This window comes from Pavona decussata, unplaced genomic scaffold (genome assembly GCF_977016875.1).
Source record: "Pavona decussata unplaced genomic scaffold, jaPavDecu1.1 SCAFFOLD_381, whole genome shotgun sequence".
In the NCBI taxonomy this organism is placed as follows: Eukaryota; Metazoa; Cnidaria; class Anthozoa; order Scleractinia; family Agariciidae; genus Pavona; species Pavona decussata.
In genome coordinates this window covers 1060261-1079934 of record NW_028145755.1, presented here as the reverse complement: position 1 = coordinate 1079934, position 19674 = coordinate 1060261, and the positions used below count along the sequence as shown (strand labels likewise).

At 40.0% G+C, this 19674-nt stretch overlaps 2 protein-coding genes across 2 annotated transcripts; one reads left to right on the top strand and one right to left on the bottom strand.

The window, feature by feature from the left end:
* Positions 1-98: 98 nt before the first annotated feature.
* On the bottom strand, positions 99-12587 carry LOC146451989 (uncharacterized). The gene is made up of 3 exons (XM_085098205.1): positions 12498-12587; positions 2935-3432; positions 99-2706 (listed from the first exon to the last, which is right to left on the bottom strand). The coding sequence occupies exons 2-3, from the start codon at positions 3302-3304 to the stop codon at positions 1049-1051; spliced, it is 2028 nt and encodes a 675-aa protein (XP_084954331.1). The 5' UTR covers positions 3305-3432; positions 12498-12587; the 3' UTR covers positions 99-1048.
* A 3032-nt stretch (positions 12588-15619) lies between these two features.
* Positions 15620-16989, top strand: LOC146451988 (PI-PLC X domain-containing protein 3-like). Its single transcript, XM_085098362.1, has one exon. The coding sequence runs from the start codon at positions 15775-15777 to the stop codon at positions 16777-16779; it is 1005 nt and encodes a 334-aa protein (XP_084954488.1). The 5' UTR covers positions 15620-15774; the 3' UTR covers positions 16780-16989.
* Positions 16990-19674: the final 2685 nt, after the last annotated feature.

Genomic DNA, 19674 nt, shown 5'->3' with positions numbered 1-19674 from the left:
CATACATACATACATACATACATACATACATACATACATACATACGTACGTACGTACGTACGTACGTACGTACGTACGTACGTACGTACGTACGTACATACATACATACATACTCTTTATTAAAACACGATGGTTTTCAAAGCTGTAAGCTTGTGTTTACGCCTAAACTAACCTAATCTACGTTACTTTAGAATATTTCAGGTATAGCGAGTACAATGGTTACTAGTAGACAAAATTCCGTTGTCTGTAACGTGTGGCTGATGCAGACGTACAGTCAAACTTAAAATCTTTAAAATGGTTCTCAGCGCGAATCCTCTTCCTGAGATCGTTAAAGTTCGGAGACGCTGCTGCCTCCTTGTCGTTGAAATTAACAAAATTCCATATAGATATAGATGAGCCTCCGATCTATATGAGAGAGAATCTTTCATATATCTTGACTTGCACCTTGGTACGAGGAGACAGTTCTGCTCTCGAGTAAAATAAGTGTTAACGCGGTTTTGACAAATAGTCTCGGACAGCGTATCAGGTAAAGACTCGCTATGAGCCTTATAGTCTGAAAACGTCTAACTTATAGTAAAGAAAAAGATGGGCCACTGAACACGCCTAAGGACTTCATCAGAAGCCATATCCTTTGAAATTCGGAGAATAAAATTCCGTTTTCTAAAACTTTCTGCAAGTTAAATTTTCAGTCATTCGAACAGATCAATTTCTATTAGCTTACACAAATATGTCTTCAAAAGGGCGGGAAACGATTTGGGAACACAGGAAACAATTTTTTAAGTATTTTGCTTAAAAGTTTTTCCGAAAACGACCTTGGGTGCTCCTGATTAATTAGGGACATGGATTAAAAGTTCGACGTTTGAACCAGGCCGCTTAAATCCACATTCCTAATCCAATCCTTAGAATATATCCGCTTCAGCTTGGATTTAAATTTGGATTTAATATCACGTGCGTTAACGGATGTAATTTTACATTTTCCCGGCCACTGTACCTGAAGAAGGCTGGTATTGGCCCTGACACTACTAAATTAATTTAACTCTACGTTGTATCAGCTTTGCTCCTTTTCTTCCATGGTTAACACGTTATAATTGAGAAGGAAAAATGACGGAACATAACCGTCCTTAAGCTCCGCTAACAATTTGTTCAGTAGCTCTGATACCCGATGTCCGATATTGCTCCACGCCCAATCAGATCCCTTTCTTCGTTTGCTTCTCAGTCTGAACAAAATCATCTTTAGAAGATACGAGTTAATGAATTCATGATAAGACCTTAAACTGCTAAGAATGAGCGAAAGTTGTTGAAGTTCTTTGCAAGCAGAGTACGCATAATCGGGAAAAAGTCTTTGTGGGTCGGGAAAGTGTACAAGTGACTTGCATATTGTGTAACAGGCGTGTACTGGGGTATTCATTGCGCTAAATAAGCATTTCTCGGCCAAGGAAGTTGATATTCGCCAATATAATCCAACAGAAGGGCTATTTTGAATTGCTGGAGAGACTTTTGGGATGACGTGGTACCTGTTACAGCCCTGCTGAGGGGGGACTTTAGCACTGAGTGGCCAACCGGGGATTTCTATCGCAGGAATAAGGTCTACCGTGACTATGATCCGTTTGAATTGGCATCCGCGCCACAGGAAGTACAACCGCGATCCAGGTTTTGTCTGGGACATATCCACAGTCACACCAAGGTCAGAGCCGCTTCTGTAGTCACGCATCTTGTGAAGACAGGTGCTCATAGCCGTGAGATCGGAGTTCTCTGAGAGCCGATCAAAAATGAAACGGAAGTGCTGGTGGAGCTTCTCTGCTTCTAGGAAGCCGTCGTTGTCCACAAAGTCTCTCCATGTTTCCAATCCTTGCTTATGAATCTTAATTCTCAAGTATCCAGGTGGATCACTCGGAGAAGTGTACGGATAACTAGCGTTAGACAAATCAGTTAAACAGCACATATAATCGATCTCATCAGGCATGCCAACCTTTGTGTCTTCAGCGGTGCTTCCAGCCTTCATGAGAGCGTAGCTAAATCTTGGCTCCGCCAGAACCAGGCCTTGTAAGGTAGCTTCGATGTAACGGTTTATGTCTTGTTCTATTCTTTCCACTTCCACAGTTCGCTGCACACGCCCTAGACCCTCCGTTTCATTTACTTGTAGAAGGGATGAGCTGAAATCAACCTCCTTCGCCAAAAAAGGCAACTTGGTTTTCTTGTGACGTTCTTCTTGCATTAGGTCTTTAGTTTTGCCGCCACGTTTAAGTGTGCCAATGCCTGAAGGCGTTATTTCAAAATCCCCATTTCGATGTTCTTGCAGTTCATCTGCGTGTGATGTCATCACCTGTAACTTCCTTCGTTTTGCCGCATACATTTTCGCCAAGAGACCGGCATTGTCTTGAACAGTGGAACATGCACCATGGCAGAGCAGAAGTTCCGTGACGTGATTGTGACCCCGATAAGCGGCATAGTGAAGAGGAGTTGCTCCATGTTGGTCGAGCGCATTTATCTGCGCCTTTCCCTCTTTTAACAAATAATCACAGATCTCTGTGTTGCCGATCTCAGCAGCTATATGCAGGGGAGTAATTTTACTCTTGTCCGGGGTATCTGAAATGGCTCCGTGCGATAGCAAAAGCAATATAGTATCACGCACTTCCGTGTCACGCAGTATGGTGTCACAGATTAAAGTGTCACGCATTTCAGTGTCAGGAATCTCGACTTCCTCAAGCACCTCCCATGCTGACGCAATCTCGTACCCAGAGTCTTCAGGCTTTTTGGTCAGCGGGGCAACGCCGGGAAGACTCTGGGGACATCAAATTTTACTACCGCAGGATTTCTGCGGTAAAACAATGGAAACCGTTACGGAACAGCCAATCAAAAAAATTGAATTTTTTTGATGTCCCCAGAGTCTTCCCGGCGTTGCCCCGCTGACCAAAAAGCCTGAAGACTCTGGGTACGAGATTGATGCTGACGCGGCCACAGCGTGGTAAAGCGCAGTTTGGCCGTCGACGTCCTGTTTATTGGGGTCTGCTCCGCTGCTAAGTAAAGTTTGAACACAACCCATTCTGTACTTACTCGCTGCATAATGAAGGGCTGTCCTTCCCCACTTGTTAGGAAGATTGACGTGGGCCCCTGATTTCATCAGGAGTTCCAGTATCCGTTTGTGTCCAAATTCTGCGGCGTAATGAAGCGCTGTGCGACCACGCCTGGTCTGAGCATCAGGAATCGCACCAGAGGAGATGAGTTTCTTTACTTCTTCCGTGCATCCTAGAATTGCTGCCTGGTGAAGAGGAGTTTTGTCACTACACTCAGTATGGGTATTCATTATTTAACTTTCCTGTTTCTCTAAGTTATTTGAAGATCTTTTCCCTTCACGTCCGGGAGCGTTGCGAAAGGACTGTGTTCGCATCTAGTGAAGTATTGGCCGGGTGGAGTTTGAATAATGCTTGTAAACTGCAACACAAAATTAACATGTGGAATTTATCTCAGTCTCGTATAGTGGTCTCTTTGGAGTTACTACAGTCAACTCTCTTTATTGCGGGACCGCGAGTTAGTGTCCTTAATAGCTAGAGTCCGTAATAGCGGGAATTTTATTATTTCAGTCAAATGTCTGTAATTTATTTTTGCCGGGGATTTAGCTGCTGTCCGTATTATCGGGGTGTCCGTAATAGTGAAGTGTCCTCAAGGCGAGAGTTGACTGTAGTTATTTTTCCTTAGCTTGAGGCCAGTCCTGAGTGATTGCGAAGATATAAATCTCGAGCCGCTGATGCCTTTCCTCTCCTGTTCTTCGGCAGAACTTGCCAAGACCGTTCTCTGTTATATTTTGCCGTTGTGCTTCGCAGAACTCAGTTCTTAAAAGGCCCTTACCTTTCTATACGAGAAGGTTGGAAAAAGCATCGCCGAAAACGTTCACAAATGTTGTGGTCAATTCAAAAACCGCCAGACAGCGCGAATTCACGAAATTAGCCCGTTGAATCTGAATATAATAATAAATGTTATTTAACCAAGGTGACCTCTTCAGCATGAAATGCTGATATCAATAAGGGCCCTGCAAAAGAGAAAAGAACCTAAAAAAACCTAAAAGGCGTAAATAAAGCCACTAAATTTAAAGTAATTAAAAAGCTTGTGATCTATAGAATTCTAAAATACGAGTTTTAAAAGTCATGACTGAGTTAAGATCCTTCATTTCATTTGGAATGTCATTAAAAAGTGCATGTCACGCCTCATCAGGGAAGCCATTTTAAATTTAACCTGCGATCAGGCGTTCTTTTTTCTTTTTCAGACGGCGGTCGGGAGAAGGGTAGCCTGCGTAGCTGGCGGTTTTATGGGTGGGCTCACCGGAAAGCCGGGCACGAGGGCCAAAACGAGTGACGAAGCCGCGGGGAAATGGGCCGAGGGCAACGAGAAACCCGCTCATTGGGGACTTTACGCAACCACGACGGCAACGCTAACGAAAACGTCACTTGAAAATACAAGTTCGTGTTACTTTTACTACTTTGCGCTTATTCCAATTCGTTCAACTTCTACAATGTAGCCGAACTATCCAGTAACAGAACTGGTGGGAACGGTCTTCAAGTTAGCACAGAGAATGAAAATTTACTGTCATGTGGTCACGCCCTCCATAAAACCTTGAATTTGGGCATTTCACGTTATTGTTTGGCCGAAGATGGCGACGAAACGTATCAAAATTTGTAATGCACGTGCAAAGCATTGTTTAGCTCATTAAGCTTTTTCTTTATTGACGTTTTCGTGGCCGTCGGCGTCGTGTTTGCGTAAAGTCCCTATTGACGCGGCTTCGCCGCGACTGTCGCGGTTCTCTCCCCATTTCACCCGCAGCTTTGGCCCGGCTTTCCCGCCCACCAAAACCGCCAGCTACGCAGGCTAGGAGAAGGGAAGAAAAAAGGAGCGCCTGATACAATTACTGCACTAGTCAAGATTCTGGACTTTTGTCTAATTGGTCGAAAAACATAAGATTCTTTGATCCACGTTCCAATTGGTTACATGATTGCATGTTTGACTTCCGATGTAATTTCAAAATTATGGCGGCCGCCGAGGGAGATGCCAAGAAGTCTCTTGAAAACTTCATCCACAAATCGTTAAAGTATGAGCAGACAGAATGCATCCGAAGGATCGTTTGCTTAGAAGAAGATGTTTTAGCCGTACTTCCAACGGGATTTGGCAATGGTGTCATATATCATTTGATTCCAAAAGTCAGGATGAAAAAATTGCATCCTTCTGGTGGTTTCAAAACATCTGTTGTTGTAGTGAGTCCCCTGGAGTACACACGAAAACAACAAAGGAGGATTGTGGAATCACTGCTGCCACAATTGGAGAATCCATCGAGGTCGACAGAGAAACTTAGACAGAGAACGTCGACATTGTTCACGGCAAGGCTGAACAATGGCTGAGTGATCGATGGAGAAAGGCGTTACGGTGTGGCAATCTTCACCAGACAAAGGTTTTGTTAGTCTATGAAGTTTCACACAGTTGCAACCTGGTAAGTTTAATACAGCATGATAATGTTAACGCTCGAGCTGAAAATTTTTCAAGCTCGCTTGGAATGAAGCTGAAGCATTGATAACGATATTGAAACATGAAGTTGGCTGTCTCCTCGATTTATGCCTAAAAATTTGGAAAAAAAATAATTTCGAGAGCTCAGCTCTTTTTGGCTTAGAGAAACCCATTGTGCATTTTTAGAAATTTTAGAATTGGCATTTAAAATCATAGATTTGTCCATAGCATAATATTGAGTGTTCAAAAATGTTTTTAGAATTTTGAGAATTAGCGCCTTCCAAGATGTATTCATTTCCGGTAAAATCTGATTTGCTTGACACAAGCAAACAAGGGGCGGCAGACGACTTGTGCAGTAGTTGTACCAGGCGTTCTTTTTTTTTCCTTCCAGTCCATCTCCCGACCGCCGACTCGCGCGCTCCCCCGAAATAAAGAACGCCTGATCGCAGGTTATTTTAAATTCTTCTCGGCGTCTGAATCTTTGATCTTCAAGACAGTCTTTGCCACCCTTCTCTGTGCACGATCTAGCCTATCACGTTCTATTTTGCCAATGCTGCTCCCTGCAACATCGCAATAATCCATAACTGGAAAAACAACAGACTGATAAACCTTATTGGCTGAGTCAACAGTTAGATTGTTTCTAATTCTTCCGAGGACACCAATTCTTTTGGAAATCTTAACCAGTAGCTTATCCACGTGTTGAAATTTTGTTACGTTTAAGAAAACAGTTTTTACATTTTTTTAAATAAAGATTTGACTGCAAAGCGTATGGGCTCATATTAGGTGGGTACCGTATAACTGCAACAAGATGGCGCACTTTTCAGTACAGGCGCTCAGCCGTGTATAAGCAAACAAAACCTTTCCGAGAATTAATGCATACTGATTAGTAGTCTAGATTGGTGTTGTAAGTTTTTCAGGAAGTGATTTCAAAACACCAGCCACTTTAGGATCACTAGATAAGCTTACGAAATATTTGATACAGCAAAGAAAATGTCATTACCTGACGAGTGAATTCCAACTCGCGTTAACTGAATTTCACTAGGCTTGAAAAACTGATGTGATATCCACGTCTTCAGAGCGATATCGGTATGGATAATGATATAGTTTTTTCGCGTAAAATTTAACCTCTAATTAACAAACAGGGAATGAATTTTTCGTTAAAACAAGCCACCATTTCTTCCTATAATTACCGATGAGGTTGGGATTCCGAACCTCGTGGTTAGCCCTGCGTTATTTTTTTGTACTGTGATGTTTTTAATGAGCTAAATGGTAGAATTCAAACTTCATGCACCGCTGAATTTTTCATATAAGGAAGAAGATATGTAAGTTGGTTTAAACTAAAACTTGCGGAATGGAATGTGGAATGACGTGCGGAATGGCATAATTATGCAAAATACAAATTGCGGAATGACATAATTATGCGAGATACGATTTATGCATAATGACTCACAGAAATACATTAAACTGAAAAAGCGCGCCTTTTTTTGGGCGCCAATTTGCAAATACAGCCTTTTTGTAACCATTTCAACCGAAGAAAGCATCACAAAAACCCAAACGATGGTATCTTCGAATTCAAACTTTTTTCCTTCGATTCTCATCGCATAGCCGTTGATGCAACATAGCAGCTCGTGGACTTTTATCGTTCGCGAGTTTGTAATACATTTGCATTTAAAAAGGGCTTGCTTATTTACGTAACCTGGTTTCCATTCCACACGAGTCGTCCGCCATTACGGGAGATGTATACAACTCAATCGAAGGCTGGTTAAACTTGACATGTTTCAAGCTTTCACAGCGCCTCGCAGGAAAAAGACGTGAGTAAAGAACCGCCTCTGTTTATTTTTGAAACGATTTATGTCACTTGTCGAGGATTTATCTGGTTATGACGAATGTGTTGTGGTTCGGGCATGCTCATTTCCGTTGTTTTACGTTTTACATTAATCAATTTATCATACACAGCCAAACACAATACATAAATAAACTAGTAGTAATCAACGATTATAGAGTGCGTTCGACAGCCTTAAGTTGTCCGATTGTACGGCCTGCTGCGTGACTTTTTTTTAGGTAGCCCTTTCGTCCTTTTATATCTGTACGTATTGTGTAACTACCAAGGTGAAATATTTGCAATAAACGAAGCTGAATTTTAAATTTCAGCGGCTACGTTGTTGAACTTAAAAATAATAGAAAGTATTTTCGGTCCGTCTGTTGCGTGACACCGCCGGTCGAACTTTAAAATAATGCACATCATTTTCGGTAAGACGCTTTCAATCTTTGAGAAAAACGAAACTTACAGGCCAGCGTACTATTTTGGTCTTCTACTCAAAAGGTATTTTACCAAAATGCCGCGAAACTTACGCGACTATAAAGCCGTAAAAATGTCAAACTGAAGCGAGCTAATTTGCATACAGTTTTGAAAGACATCTCAGGGCCAAGGTTATGCAGAGAGCGGATAACTCTATCCAGTGGATAAAATGTTCTCCGCTAGATAGCGAATTATCTGCTGGTGAAAAGTCCATCTTTACTCGTATTGTAAAAGGTTTCTGAACATAGCAACGATTTTGATGACAATTGTCTTTTCGCCCGGGTCTTTTCGTAGTTCCACAGGCTAGTTTGCGGTTGAAATCTATTTCTGACACGACGAAATGTACAACGGGCGTACAGCGCTGTCCGATGCGCTGTTCGATGAATTTATTTCCCACGGAAAATTATTTTACCGCGGCCACAAAACGTGTTAGTTCTTCAATGCAATCTTTCACAAAAAAGATTTCTGGAAGAAAGGGAAAAGATTCTGCAGAGATATTTCCATCCAGTCACGTCCAGTGAATATTGATGAACATTGCAGTTGAAACGAAGGAAGTGAACATCGATAAGCTTTCGCAACAATTTCGCAAGATTGCAAATGCCAGTAACTCTAACTTCAAGCGTAAACAACACAACTTATCTGATAACACTCCACACAACAAGGAAGCACAGTCCAGAATTCGACAAGCAAGCACACCAAACGCCAAGAAAAGGTCAAACTCCCAAGCAAGCACACCATCAAGCACGGAAAACGTGAAACTCGACCCGCTAGCAACATTAAAAGATGGCTCTAGCGCGAAAACGAGGGGGCGACTCTTATACGAAAACGAGACTAAAAAGATGGCTCTAGCGCGAAAACGAGGTTAGAGTCGTCATAAGCTCGCACCAGTTTCCCGGCCGACACATGCCCCTGCAAAACTCAAGCGGGGGGGCTATTTGGGTGTCCTTACAGCAATCTCGAAAAGTTCTGCATAGCCGTACACAGGCACACCAACTCAAAAGACACAGGACGCAAAAACGAAATTAGGCTTGCGTTCTCCTTCGTCGAACGCAATAAACACGAAAATAAAAATTTAACCGCCATCTATACCGCAGAACTCTTTCCCGGTATTTTGACGTGTAGATTTCGGTTTTTTATTTTCAAAGGAAGGATCTTGATGAAACAAATAAAATTTTCAACTCCAACATTTTATTAGAAACAATATCTAAGCAATTCGGGAAAGATTTCCGCACAGCCCCATACACTATTTATCCATGCACAACTGTCACACTAACCCACTTCCAAAAACGACGAGCGTGAAAACAGAGTGTGTGCCAAATGTTTAGATAATTATGCATGGGGTTGTGCAGATATCTTGACGCAACTCGTACTAAAAATACTGTAAGAGACTAATGTCACTTGAAGCCTACTTTCTTGTATTGTACTGGCTATCCCATACCATAAAATCTCGGTTTTAGAGAGGAAACATGAAATTCAGTCCACTTTGGAGAAGAGAGGGGTAGGGGGAGGGGAACTGCAATAACTGTTGCAACGTGTTGAAATAACACCCATGCCCATTTTTAACCATGAAAAGTGCATGTCCCTCTGACTTATCAGTGATGGAATCACCTTCAGCGTGTATACTTTACAGTTAGAATAACTTGCAAATAAATCATACTGATAACATCCCAAAATATTCCTAAGATGGAGAAAGCTTCTTCACCACTGTAACAACTATCATCCATCACAATGGCTGAACAATCCAGTCACATTGTATTTTATTTTCAAAGTATAAAACATGTTACCCCAAACATTGTTTATTCTGATCTTTGAAGTGGGTATCTAAGTAGGTGTTTCAACATTATGCTAGCTTATAGTGGGGCAAAGCCTTAAAGAATATGTTAGTATTATATACTGGTTTTTTGGCTTTTTTTTTTCTTCTTCTTTTACTGACCATTTTGTCTGATACTTGAACTGTCTCAGACAAATAAAAACTAAAATTGATCAGTTTTTAGAATTTGATTTTAAATTTTGGCCTAATTAAATGATAATGCATCTTTGTTGTATACTGGCAAGGTTCCACATTAAATCATTTCTTTTTTTTTGACATTTTACAAACTGTAAGCAAGAACATTACAACATCACTTTGAAAACGATAAGTTTGTTGAGTTGTTTTCAAATTACATTACATAACTTATTATGTAATGAACAACTCATTTTTTGGCGTGAAAACAGCCTTGTTTATATTATGCTTAAGTATCTTCAAACTTTATGTTAAATGAAGATACTGTTTGTAGAGTTTTCATATTACAAGCGTTATATATGTGTTGATATGTGGACATGGAAACTGCTATGACAACTAGAATTAACAGCTAAAGTTATGGTGGATATAGTTTTGGTTGTCATAAGAGAGGATCAAGTATATGTGTGGGCTGAATCCTCTAATGGTCATACATGACTTATTGGAATGATGACGATTCCCCTTGGTTTATTTTTACGTCAGTCATCAAGAATCATACAAATTAATTTTTAAAAAATTATGTGTACGTAAACAAAAAACAAAAAAACTCTGGTTGTATGGTTGACCTAAAAAAAAGTCATAAATAGTGAACAGCTGGGTATGTATCGGAACATATATGGAGAATTCATACTTTTGATCCTCTCTTGCTTGTTGTTGTTGTTGCCAAACGTTAACTCGATGTGAACAGTTAGTTATTATTGCTCTACACCCCAAGGGGAAATGGGAGGTCAATTTTAGGGCGATGTAAAAATGCTTGTCCCTGACAGGGGTTGAAAATGTGCAGTTTTGTACCATTGCGGTGGAAATCTGAATCTCTGCTTTCAAAACCTCAAAGGAAAGCTTTTTTGTTCTGTGCAATGAGGAAACTGCTTGATTATTTCAATATTTTGTTTTGGTAACCCTTAAGGAAACTAAATTGAGGCCACACCTATGCCAAGAGAGTCTGGTACAATTTAGAACATTCTGTTCAACATTTTTGACGGCTTGTCCCTTCAGTTTTATGTAAGAGTCCCCCCTTCCCCTGGGGTGTAAGTGTGGTTACATTACATGTTTGTGGAGCTACTTGAGTTACTGTTGTTGAGCTACTGAGCAATCCAACCATTTATGGGTTTACCTCTGCGAGACCTGTGATACTCACCAATCAGATAAAACAAGGAAAACCAAAAACGTCAACGGTTGAGTCTAAACTTTATAAGCTCTTGTAATGAGGCATAGACCATAATACCGTAAAATTCCGGTTACGGGTGGGGATAGTTACGTAAAAAGGAAATGTCACCGGCTTTTTTAGGGGCAAGGGGGGAAGGGGTGTTACGTGTTTATATAAAGATCAAAGATGGGCCTATAAGTGGAAGAGTGGTAGGGGTTTATCACGGAATAAAATTTTCGTTTACAAATAGATGGCCCAAAAATCGAGGCGATTTAAAAACCGAAATCTACACGTCAAAATACGGGGAAAGAGTTCTGCGGTATAGATTGCGGTTAAATTTTTATTTTCGTTTTCATTTATTTATTTATTTATTTATTTTTTGCGTGTGTGTGTGTTTGGCTGTGTATGATAAATTGATTAATATAAAACGTAAAACAACGGAAATGAGCATGACCGAACCACAACACATTCGTCATAACCAGATAAATCCTCGACAAGTGACATAAATCGTTTCAAAAATAAACAGAGGCGGTTCTTTACTCACGTCTTTTTCCTGCGAGGCGCTGTGAAAGCTTGAAACATGTCAAGTTTAACCAGCCTTCGATTGAGTTGTATACATCTCCCGTAATGGCGGACGACTCGTGTGGAATGGAAACCAGGTTACGTAAATAAACAAGCCCCTTTAATGCAAATGTATTACAAATCTTGTGTTCACTCGCGAACGATAAAAGTCCACGAGCTGCTATGTTGCATCAACGGCTATGCGATGAGAATCGAAGGAAAAAAGTTTGAATTCGAAGATACCATCGTTTGGGTTTTTGTGATACTTTCTTCGGTTGAAATGGTTACAAAAAGGCTGTATTTGCAAATTGGCGCCCAAAAAAAGGCGCGCTTTTTCAGTTTAATGTATTTCTGTGAGTCATTATGCATAAATCGTATCTCACATAATTATGTCATTCCGCAATTTGTATTTTGCATAATTATGCCATTCCGCACGTCATTCCACATTCCATTCCGCAAACTCATTCCGTCTTTTACCCTCACCGACTACTGAAAACACTGAATCACGGAAGTTGAATTAAATACGTCATTTTCCAGTTACTTCACTTTCAGTAACTGAAATTACTTTTCAGAATTCTCTCTCAATGTTTTGCTTACATTTCCGACATGATGTAAAATTGCTTTTTCTCCTGGTTTCAGTGATGTTTCAGACTGAGAATTATCAGACTACTGAGATAACATAATTCATAGCATTACATCAATTACTAAAAAGTAACCGTTCGTGATTCGCCAAAGCCACTTGGGATACAAATCTATCAGGGTGTTAAAGACACTGTTGTGTTGCGTCGGTGGGGAGTAGAAACGAATGTTTGGTTTACCAACAGAGTTAATAACTAAAGGTAAAATGGCCACCGTAAAGAGATTCGAGTGCTGAAGTTTCGAGCGTTAGCCGTCAGAGCGAATCGTGTTTCGTTCCATGTTTCGAATGCTTAAGTAATAACGTTTACTTAGCATTCCATGGTCAGTTAATAAAGAACAAAAATGTGAGCATGATCACTAACCTTCGGAAGGAAGAACAAAATTACACATGCTTTCATCTTGTTTCCAAGAGCTTTAGCTTATGATTATGCGGTTATGATAGGGAGTCACTTATTCAAAATGATGACGTTGCAGGTTCTTCACCCCGTCTGGAGACTGGTGCCGAGGTTTAAACTCTTCTCATTATAAACAAGGGACTATTGCTAGGCTGCAAAAGGACTCGCTTTAGCAGAGAGATACCACCAATCTCAAGAGACTTGACTGGACTTGCCCTATGCTGTTAGCGTACACTACGAGTATAAAGATATAAAAAGTGAGTGAACATGAGAGCGCCCGCGTGCTGGACTGATAAGACCAGGCGTGACCGCACAGCGTTGCATTACTTTCTAAATTCAATGAACTGATTTGTGCCCTTGCACTGACTGAGATTAAACAATAGATGCCTCTGCTCAAAATATGGCTTTGATTACCGTTAATTTGCACCAAAAGTAATAAAAAGCTGTGTAAAACAGGGGCACCGATCGCCTTTAAGAAACCTTTACACAAGTTAAAGCAACATTTGATAGCACCTATACCCTACTTCTAAGAACACTAAAAGGGCTCATAATGATCACCTAACCATCAAAATAAGGCGGCGTTTAAAACCTTTGACGCTACACCAAAGGTTTGGAAAAGACAACCATTACCATCTTTAACTGATTTATCAAAGATGGTCGGTAAAGGCGAATTTTTTTTTTTTTCGCGCACTGTGCGAGAAATATCTCATGGTGGTTAGATTGAATCCAACCTCGTTCCCAGGACCTTTTTCCCTAGCTTGGGGGTGCCCAAAGTTTAGCATAAAAAACTTTCAATGCCGAGTGCCTGTGAAACAGGTAATTGTTAAACAAGTTAGGCATTATAAATATCCTCAACATCAAACTAGCAACTTTAACATCAAAATACGCTAATAATTCGCAAAATGCCTCCAGCAGAACTTTTAAAGAACTGAAGAGGTGAAACAAAACTACTAGCAGACAAACGACAAGTTGTCATTCATGTCCGCGGGAGTGAATACAAATAAAATGACAGAAGAGATTTTTTACCTTACTTTGAAGTATTCATCCTCTCTTGCTAAAAACCAGAAACCAATCCAGATGTTTCAACTCGGTGTCGGTAACAGTCAAATGCATCCTCCACTGTGTCCAGGCATCAGTATAATAGGCTTTGTTTTATACTCAAGGAACCTTCTGCGGCTTTACGAATGTGAGAAGGTATAATTTTTAGCGTATTTTTTTCCTGGTTAGAAAGTCCATCCATGTAGCCGATTGTTGTTTTGCGTCTTTGTTTTTATGGCCACGAAACTTGATTCCAAGCAGCAAAAAGCTCTTTTTCCAGTTCAACATGAGCAAGTAAACAGTGAAAGCTGACAGAGTTCAATATGGAGGTTGCGAAAACTACGTAACAACTTTGCAGCATCATAACTTTTCACAGGCTTCATGTTTAGACTTTCTCTAACAACAAATAACTGAACTTTAGACAATTTTCGGGTACTATTTGAACCATATCATACTGGCAAAAGTAACACAGAAAGCAGCTGAGAAAGTGTTCACTAAAGTTAAGTCCTTACGTGTTTGAGTACATATTCGTAAAGTGTAAGCTTTTTTCATTCATTCAACTGTGAGAGTCATGCCGCTCATTCCACCTTCCCCGTCTTCTTTCAATTGTTACCTTTTTGTTGTGAGAGTCTCATTTCTTAAATGTGGGCATCGAGAATATATTCCCTAGCAGAATTTTAAAATTTGGACGCTATTTTGAAAGGGTAGAAAAAAATTTCAATTACTGCACGCGCGATTCTGGCCATTTACACGCGTGCGCGCTCGCGCCTATGGCGTATTTTTTTTCTAAAAATACATTTTTTGGTACAACACATGGGGACAAACCCACAAGTCAAAATGGCATCTCGCTACGGTCTCTATCCCTGATTATGGCTCCTGCTAAATGTCCAATTACGTTTACCCGTTGACAAATAAAAGAATTGCAAAAAAATGGTGAAAAGGAAAACATGTTGCAAACTTAAAATTAAAAAAGAAACTTACGTTAACAAAAGTACTGAAAGTAAACATCATATTTCGGTTTTTATTACAAGACCATTATCAGATGTACAGAAGTCAAGTTTGTCGTGCTCTCTAGTATCTACTCACGTTAACATTTCAATGAAAAAAGATGCTTCTTTCCGCTACATGTTCGCCAAGCAACATGTTAAAATTGCAACACAACACGTAACAGGGAGTGGATAAATCACTATCCAGCCGATAAAGACAGTTAGTGTACTGTTCGTAGAGCATTTTATCCACTGGGGAAAGTTATTCACTCTGAACTTTCTGGGCCTGGGAAACAAGTCATAGAAATCTATTGTATTTCACGCGGTAGTAAGACCCTAGGAAGAAGCACGCAAAAATAACAAGTCATCAAGGGTGGCTTTTTAAAGATGACACCTTTTTACCAGCTGTCTGTTTTCAATAGCTGTCATTGATTCAGCTCAGCAAACTGGTCGTAATAACTTGTTTCTGTTTTTGTTTGTTTTATTTATTTCGTATGATTTCAACGAAGTAACATTCGGACAAACAAAAATTGTCCGAAAAAGTAGTTTTGTCCGAACAAAAACAGTTCGAACATTTTACTTTCGGAACATTTTCGATTGGTGACGACAGCTAGGTAAATGCACCAATAACTGCAAATTTAAGCATTTTACAACGAGTAAGCGTTATAGAAAAGCTCGACAGTATGGCATTAAATACAGCCGCGCTTATTCTCTCAATAATCTCAGTTTTCGCTTAACGTTGACCATGACGAGACGCACTGTGGGTCTGGGATGATGTTTGCCAACAAATCGATGCGTAAATTTAAGTAGCTGGATACATCAAAAAGTGAAGGTTTATTATTAACAAATTATCATCAGTTTTCTGCATAGTCAATCAGACTCATGATAATGTGCATATAATTTGAAAAAGATTATTTTATAATCACAGGACGTGACCAACTTTTCCTTTTTTCCCTTTCCATATCTATTTTTGGCTCTGATGGGTTTTTTTCTTTAAGGGTGTCGGCAGCAAGTTCTTAAAGTGTCAAGGAAAACTGCTGATTGATGTTCGGCTCTAGGTTTTAAAGAGATCGATTCCGTCCGAAATTTTAATATATATTTCACACGAGTTCTCATCAATTCTCCGGCACCAATGTACGGATAAGACGCGAAAGATTGGGTTCCAGAGACAATATCGTCCCCACCCTTCCCGACAAAGAAACATTTTCCACAACAACAATATGGCAGCCAGTCGATCTAATCGTGACCATTCATCTTTTGAAGATGGCTTTGAAGTTCTTCACGTCACAACGCTGAATGACAATGATTACTCGCGTTGGATGGAGAATTTACCGAACGAAAAACAACTTTGCCCTCTCAAAGATTTGGTAATACCAGGATCACATGATTCGGGAACATTTTTCCTCGATCAAAACATGGAAATCGGCCCCGACGAATCGTCCACGATCCATGCTCTGGGGAGCATTTTTGGCAAGATAGCGAAGTCTGTTATACACAGCTGGTCAGTCACTCAGTCTATGACTATCTACGAGCAGCTTTTGTCCGGTATTCGCTATTTGGATCTGCGAGTTGCGTACAGAGCCGAAGACAAACAAATTCGTATTTTACATGGTCTGTACGGGTGGAAAATTGAACAAGTTTTGGAAGAAGTGAACAGGTTCGTGGCGAATTTTCCCAAAGAAATTGTCATTCTGGACTTCAACCACTTTTACAATATGGATTCAGCAGCACATGAAACACTTGCAGATACCTTGCTCGCTTCATTCAGCGAAATTTTTCGTGCTCCGGGGGAAGATGGCCCTAATGTCACCCTGCAGGAGATGTGGGGTAACGAAGAAAAGGTGATCATTTTCTACCACGATTATGGCGTAGTAGATGCATATCCTTGCTTCTGGCCTCCGCATTTGATCTGCTCCCCCTGGCCGAACACAGCTGACAAAAAATTGCTCATAGAATTTCTCAACAAGCAAAGCGCTGTGTCAAGTTTTTCAGAAGATGGTTTTCAGGTTACACAAGCGATACTCACGCCTCAAACATCAACCGTGTTTTCGAACATGACAAGCACTTTGAAAGATGTCTGTGCCATGAAGTGTAACTGCCATATAACTGGGTGGCTTAAGGCACTTTGTGGCACAAAGTGTCACAAGTTTAATATCATAATAGCTGACTTTGTTGAATTTGGAGACTTCATACCAACTGTTATAAGCTTCAATTATTTTTTCTAAGTTGGTGACATCAAAACAAGAGTGTATAAGTTGTGACAACAGGCTAATAGAATATATAAAGTAGTTTCCAAGAGCAATTTTCAGTTCCAAAATTTCGCTGAACATTCCAGATAAAAATTTGTTCAGTTTTCTTAGCATTGTATAAAGCGACGCATAGCAGTGTACATAAACATAGGTGTATTTTCATCCTCATTAAAAATGCAACAATCATCACAATTGTTGTGTCTGCGTTAACAGCTATTTTTAATTCATGCACATGTAAAAATGACATTTAAAGGAGATATTGTGGAGAGTAAGTACTCATTTTCTTCGTCTTTCAGTCCCCTTTCCCACATTTCCGTGCTTTAGGAATAGTGTAGCTCCACTGCTTGCTATATAAACTGCACACAGCCCAAGGAATTATTCCTTGATTCACTTTGATGTAGTGCCAACACATGAAGCACTTGAATCTTTGTGATGGCCAAATTACCTTAGTTATAACCTCAGTTGATGACGCCAAATAGTTGTCTCTTCTTTCCCACCTTGCATAACTGCATGGAGTCTTCTTCTCAATTGGCAAAGGGGGGTCTACTGTGCATGCACTACATGTTGGCCGAGTCTAATCATAAATTATTCATGAGACTGCGTATAGTGCATGTATTTCACCATAAGCCGCCAGTACAGGACAAGGACGTGAAATCACCACAACTAATAACATATTCTTAAAAGAAAACAGCTAGTATGTATGTAGCTAGTAAACGAAACTTACGGGCAACTTTCCTTTCAGGACGGACATTTTTCAAAAGTTTGACTTCAATTATCTTTAACCTCCCTCGCAGACGCTCCCATAAATCCCCCTTCGATGTCAATTGTTATCAATAAGATCAGGCCGTAAACACTGAATTTACGTACAGCCGAACAAAATTTTTTTTTTCTGGCCCCAATATAAAAAAGGAAACGTTCAATTTCATTTAAAGTTTTAAGACCATTCCGTGGGTGAAAGGCCAAGGGTAAAGTAGGAAACTAAAACTAAAGCTTAGAAAATAAATTTCATTCGGGGTCCAGTGTGAGCGATAAGATCTATACACCAGAACAAATGTAAACACTCAAAGTTTGCTAATGCACAGCGACAATCAAGGCTTATATTGACGTATTAATTTCTTTATCTACGTTCACTCGCGTGAATAATATTAAGGCATGGGCCCAAAATTGTTCTCTCAAAAAGTGTGGGGGCTATCTATCTTTAAACACTTTTGATGTAGACAGATGAAACTTTGACAGATACATACATTATTGGTTTGCGGTAATTTGGTACTTTTAAATTATGCAAATTAGGTCACGTGACTTCCATCGGCCGAAAAAGCTTTTTCTTATAATGGCAACACTCTTTCTTGTGTCCTTAATTCATTTATCATTTTAATAATGTTAAGGGCGTTTAATATATCACTTCTGTGCTTGGCCTTCTTAAGATTTTTTAAGCAAAGGCCTAACGTAGGGGGACTGGGTACTAATCAAAAAATCCGTGTATTTTAAAAATTATTTAAAAATTTAACAGGTTCTAGGCGCAGTTTTGCAGATGCATTAATTTCAAGTTGTCTTGTACCAACCAGGTTAAATATCTCCATTTTTGCTTATTTTTAGTAAATTGTGGCCGTGCAAAGTCACGTGACAACATTTACATAATTAAAAAACACCAAATTGACAAAACTTGTCAATATATGTATCTGGCAAAGTTTCAACCTTCTACTGCCAAAGTGTTCTGAGGTAGATCACCCCCTTCACTTTTTGAGTGATAAATTGGGGGCCCCTGCCTTAATTTACCTGAGCACCTTGATAAAGCCAAAATGTGACCCTCCGCGGGAGAACAGGGACATAAAAAGGTGAACTCACGGGCACGTCAAATTGACACGCTAAACAATAGGCAGTGAATAAAATGACACACCAGCTTCTGAGCAGTGTATCAGAATGCACGCACGGCTAATTAAAATTTTTCTTTTGTTCGTTTCGCACGATGAAAAAAAGGTGCGTGTTTCATGTTGGATCGAACAATAAAGTGTGTCCACAGGCCAACCAAGCTCAATATCAGAGAACCGTTGAATAAAAGGACAAGTACACGTATGAATATACAACGGATTTGTGTAAAATGGTAGAAAGTAAAAGTGTTTCGACAATAAAGTCAACTTACCCTGTTTAACAGTGAAAAACAGGGTAAGTTGACTTTATTGTCAAAACACTGTTATTTTCGACCATTTTACCCAAATCCGTTGTATTTCCATACAAATCCTTATAATTCAACTGTTCTTGGGCCACCTGTGCCACTAAAAGAATGAACTTACACTTCGACCTTTGCGTTGCCTTCCATATCAAAAGTAACAGTGCGAGTGAAGTTTATTTTCTTTTTTGCGTGTTTAATAAACAAATAACTGTACAGGGTGTCCAAAAAGTTCGCTCCTGTATTTTAAATGATTATATCTCAAGAAAGCACATTTATTTCTAATCTCGTACCCAGATCTCCCACGGTCAGGCATTTCGACATTTCCGAACCGACGACTGAGATCGGGGTACGAGATTAATTTATTTCTATACACAATTTAAACAAAGCAATTATATTTCAACTAAGTATAAATCTTCCAAAATTTAATATTCTGAGTGCCCCCCCACCCCCTCCTTATATTTTATCACATTTTGAAGGCTGCGTGGCATGGAATGCGATAAATCGCGCAGCGTAGATGGCTTGATGTTCTTCCAGGCTCAGCTTGTCTCAGGCGTCTTTTTAGTTGATCCATGTTCTTAGGAGAAGGGTCCTTGTAGACTTCGCTATCCATGATGCTCCAAAGGTTCTCTACAGGGTTGAGATCTGGCGAATTGGCTGGCCATTCTGTTTTAGCGACGAAACTCGGCAGGTTTTTACCGCAC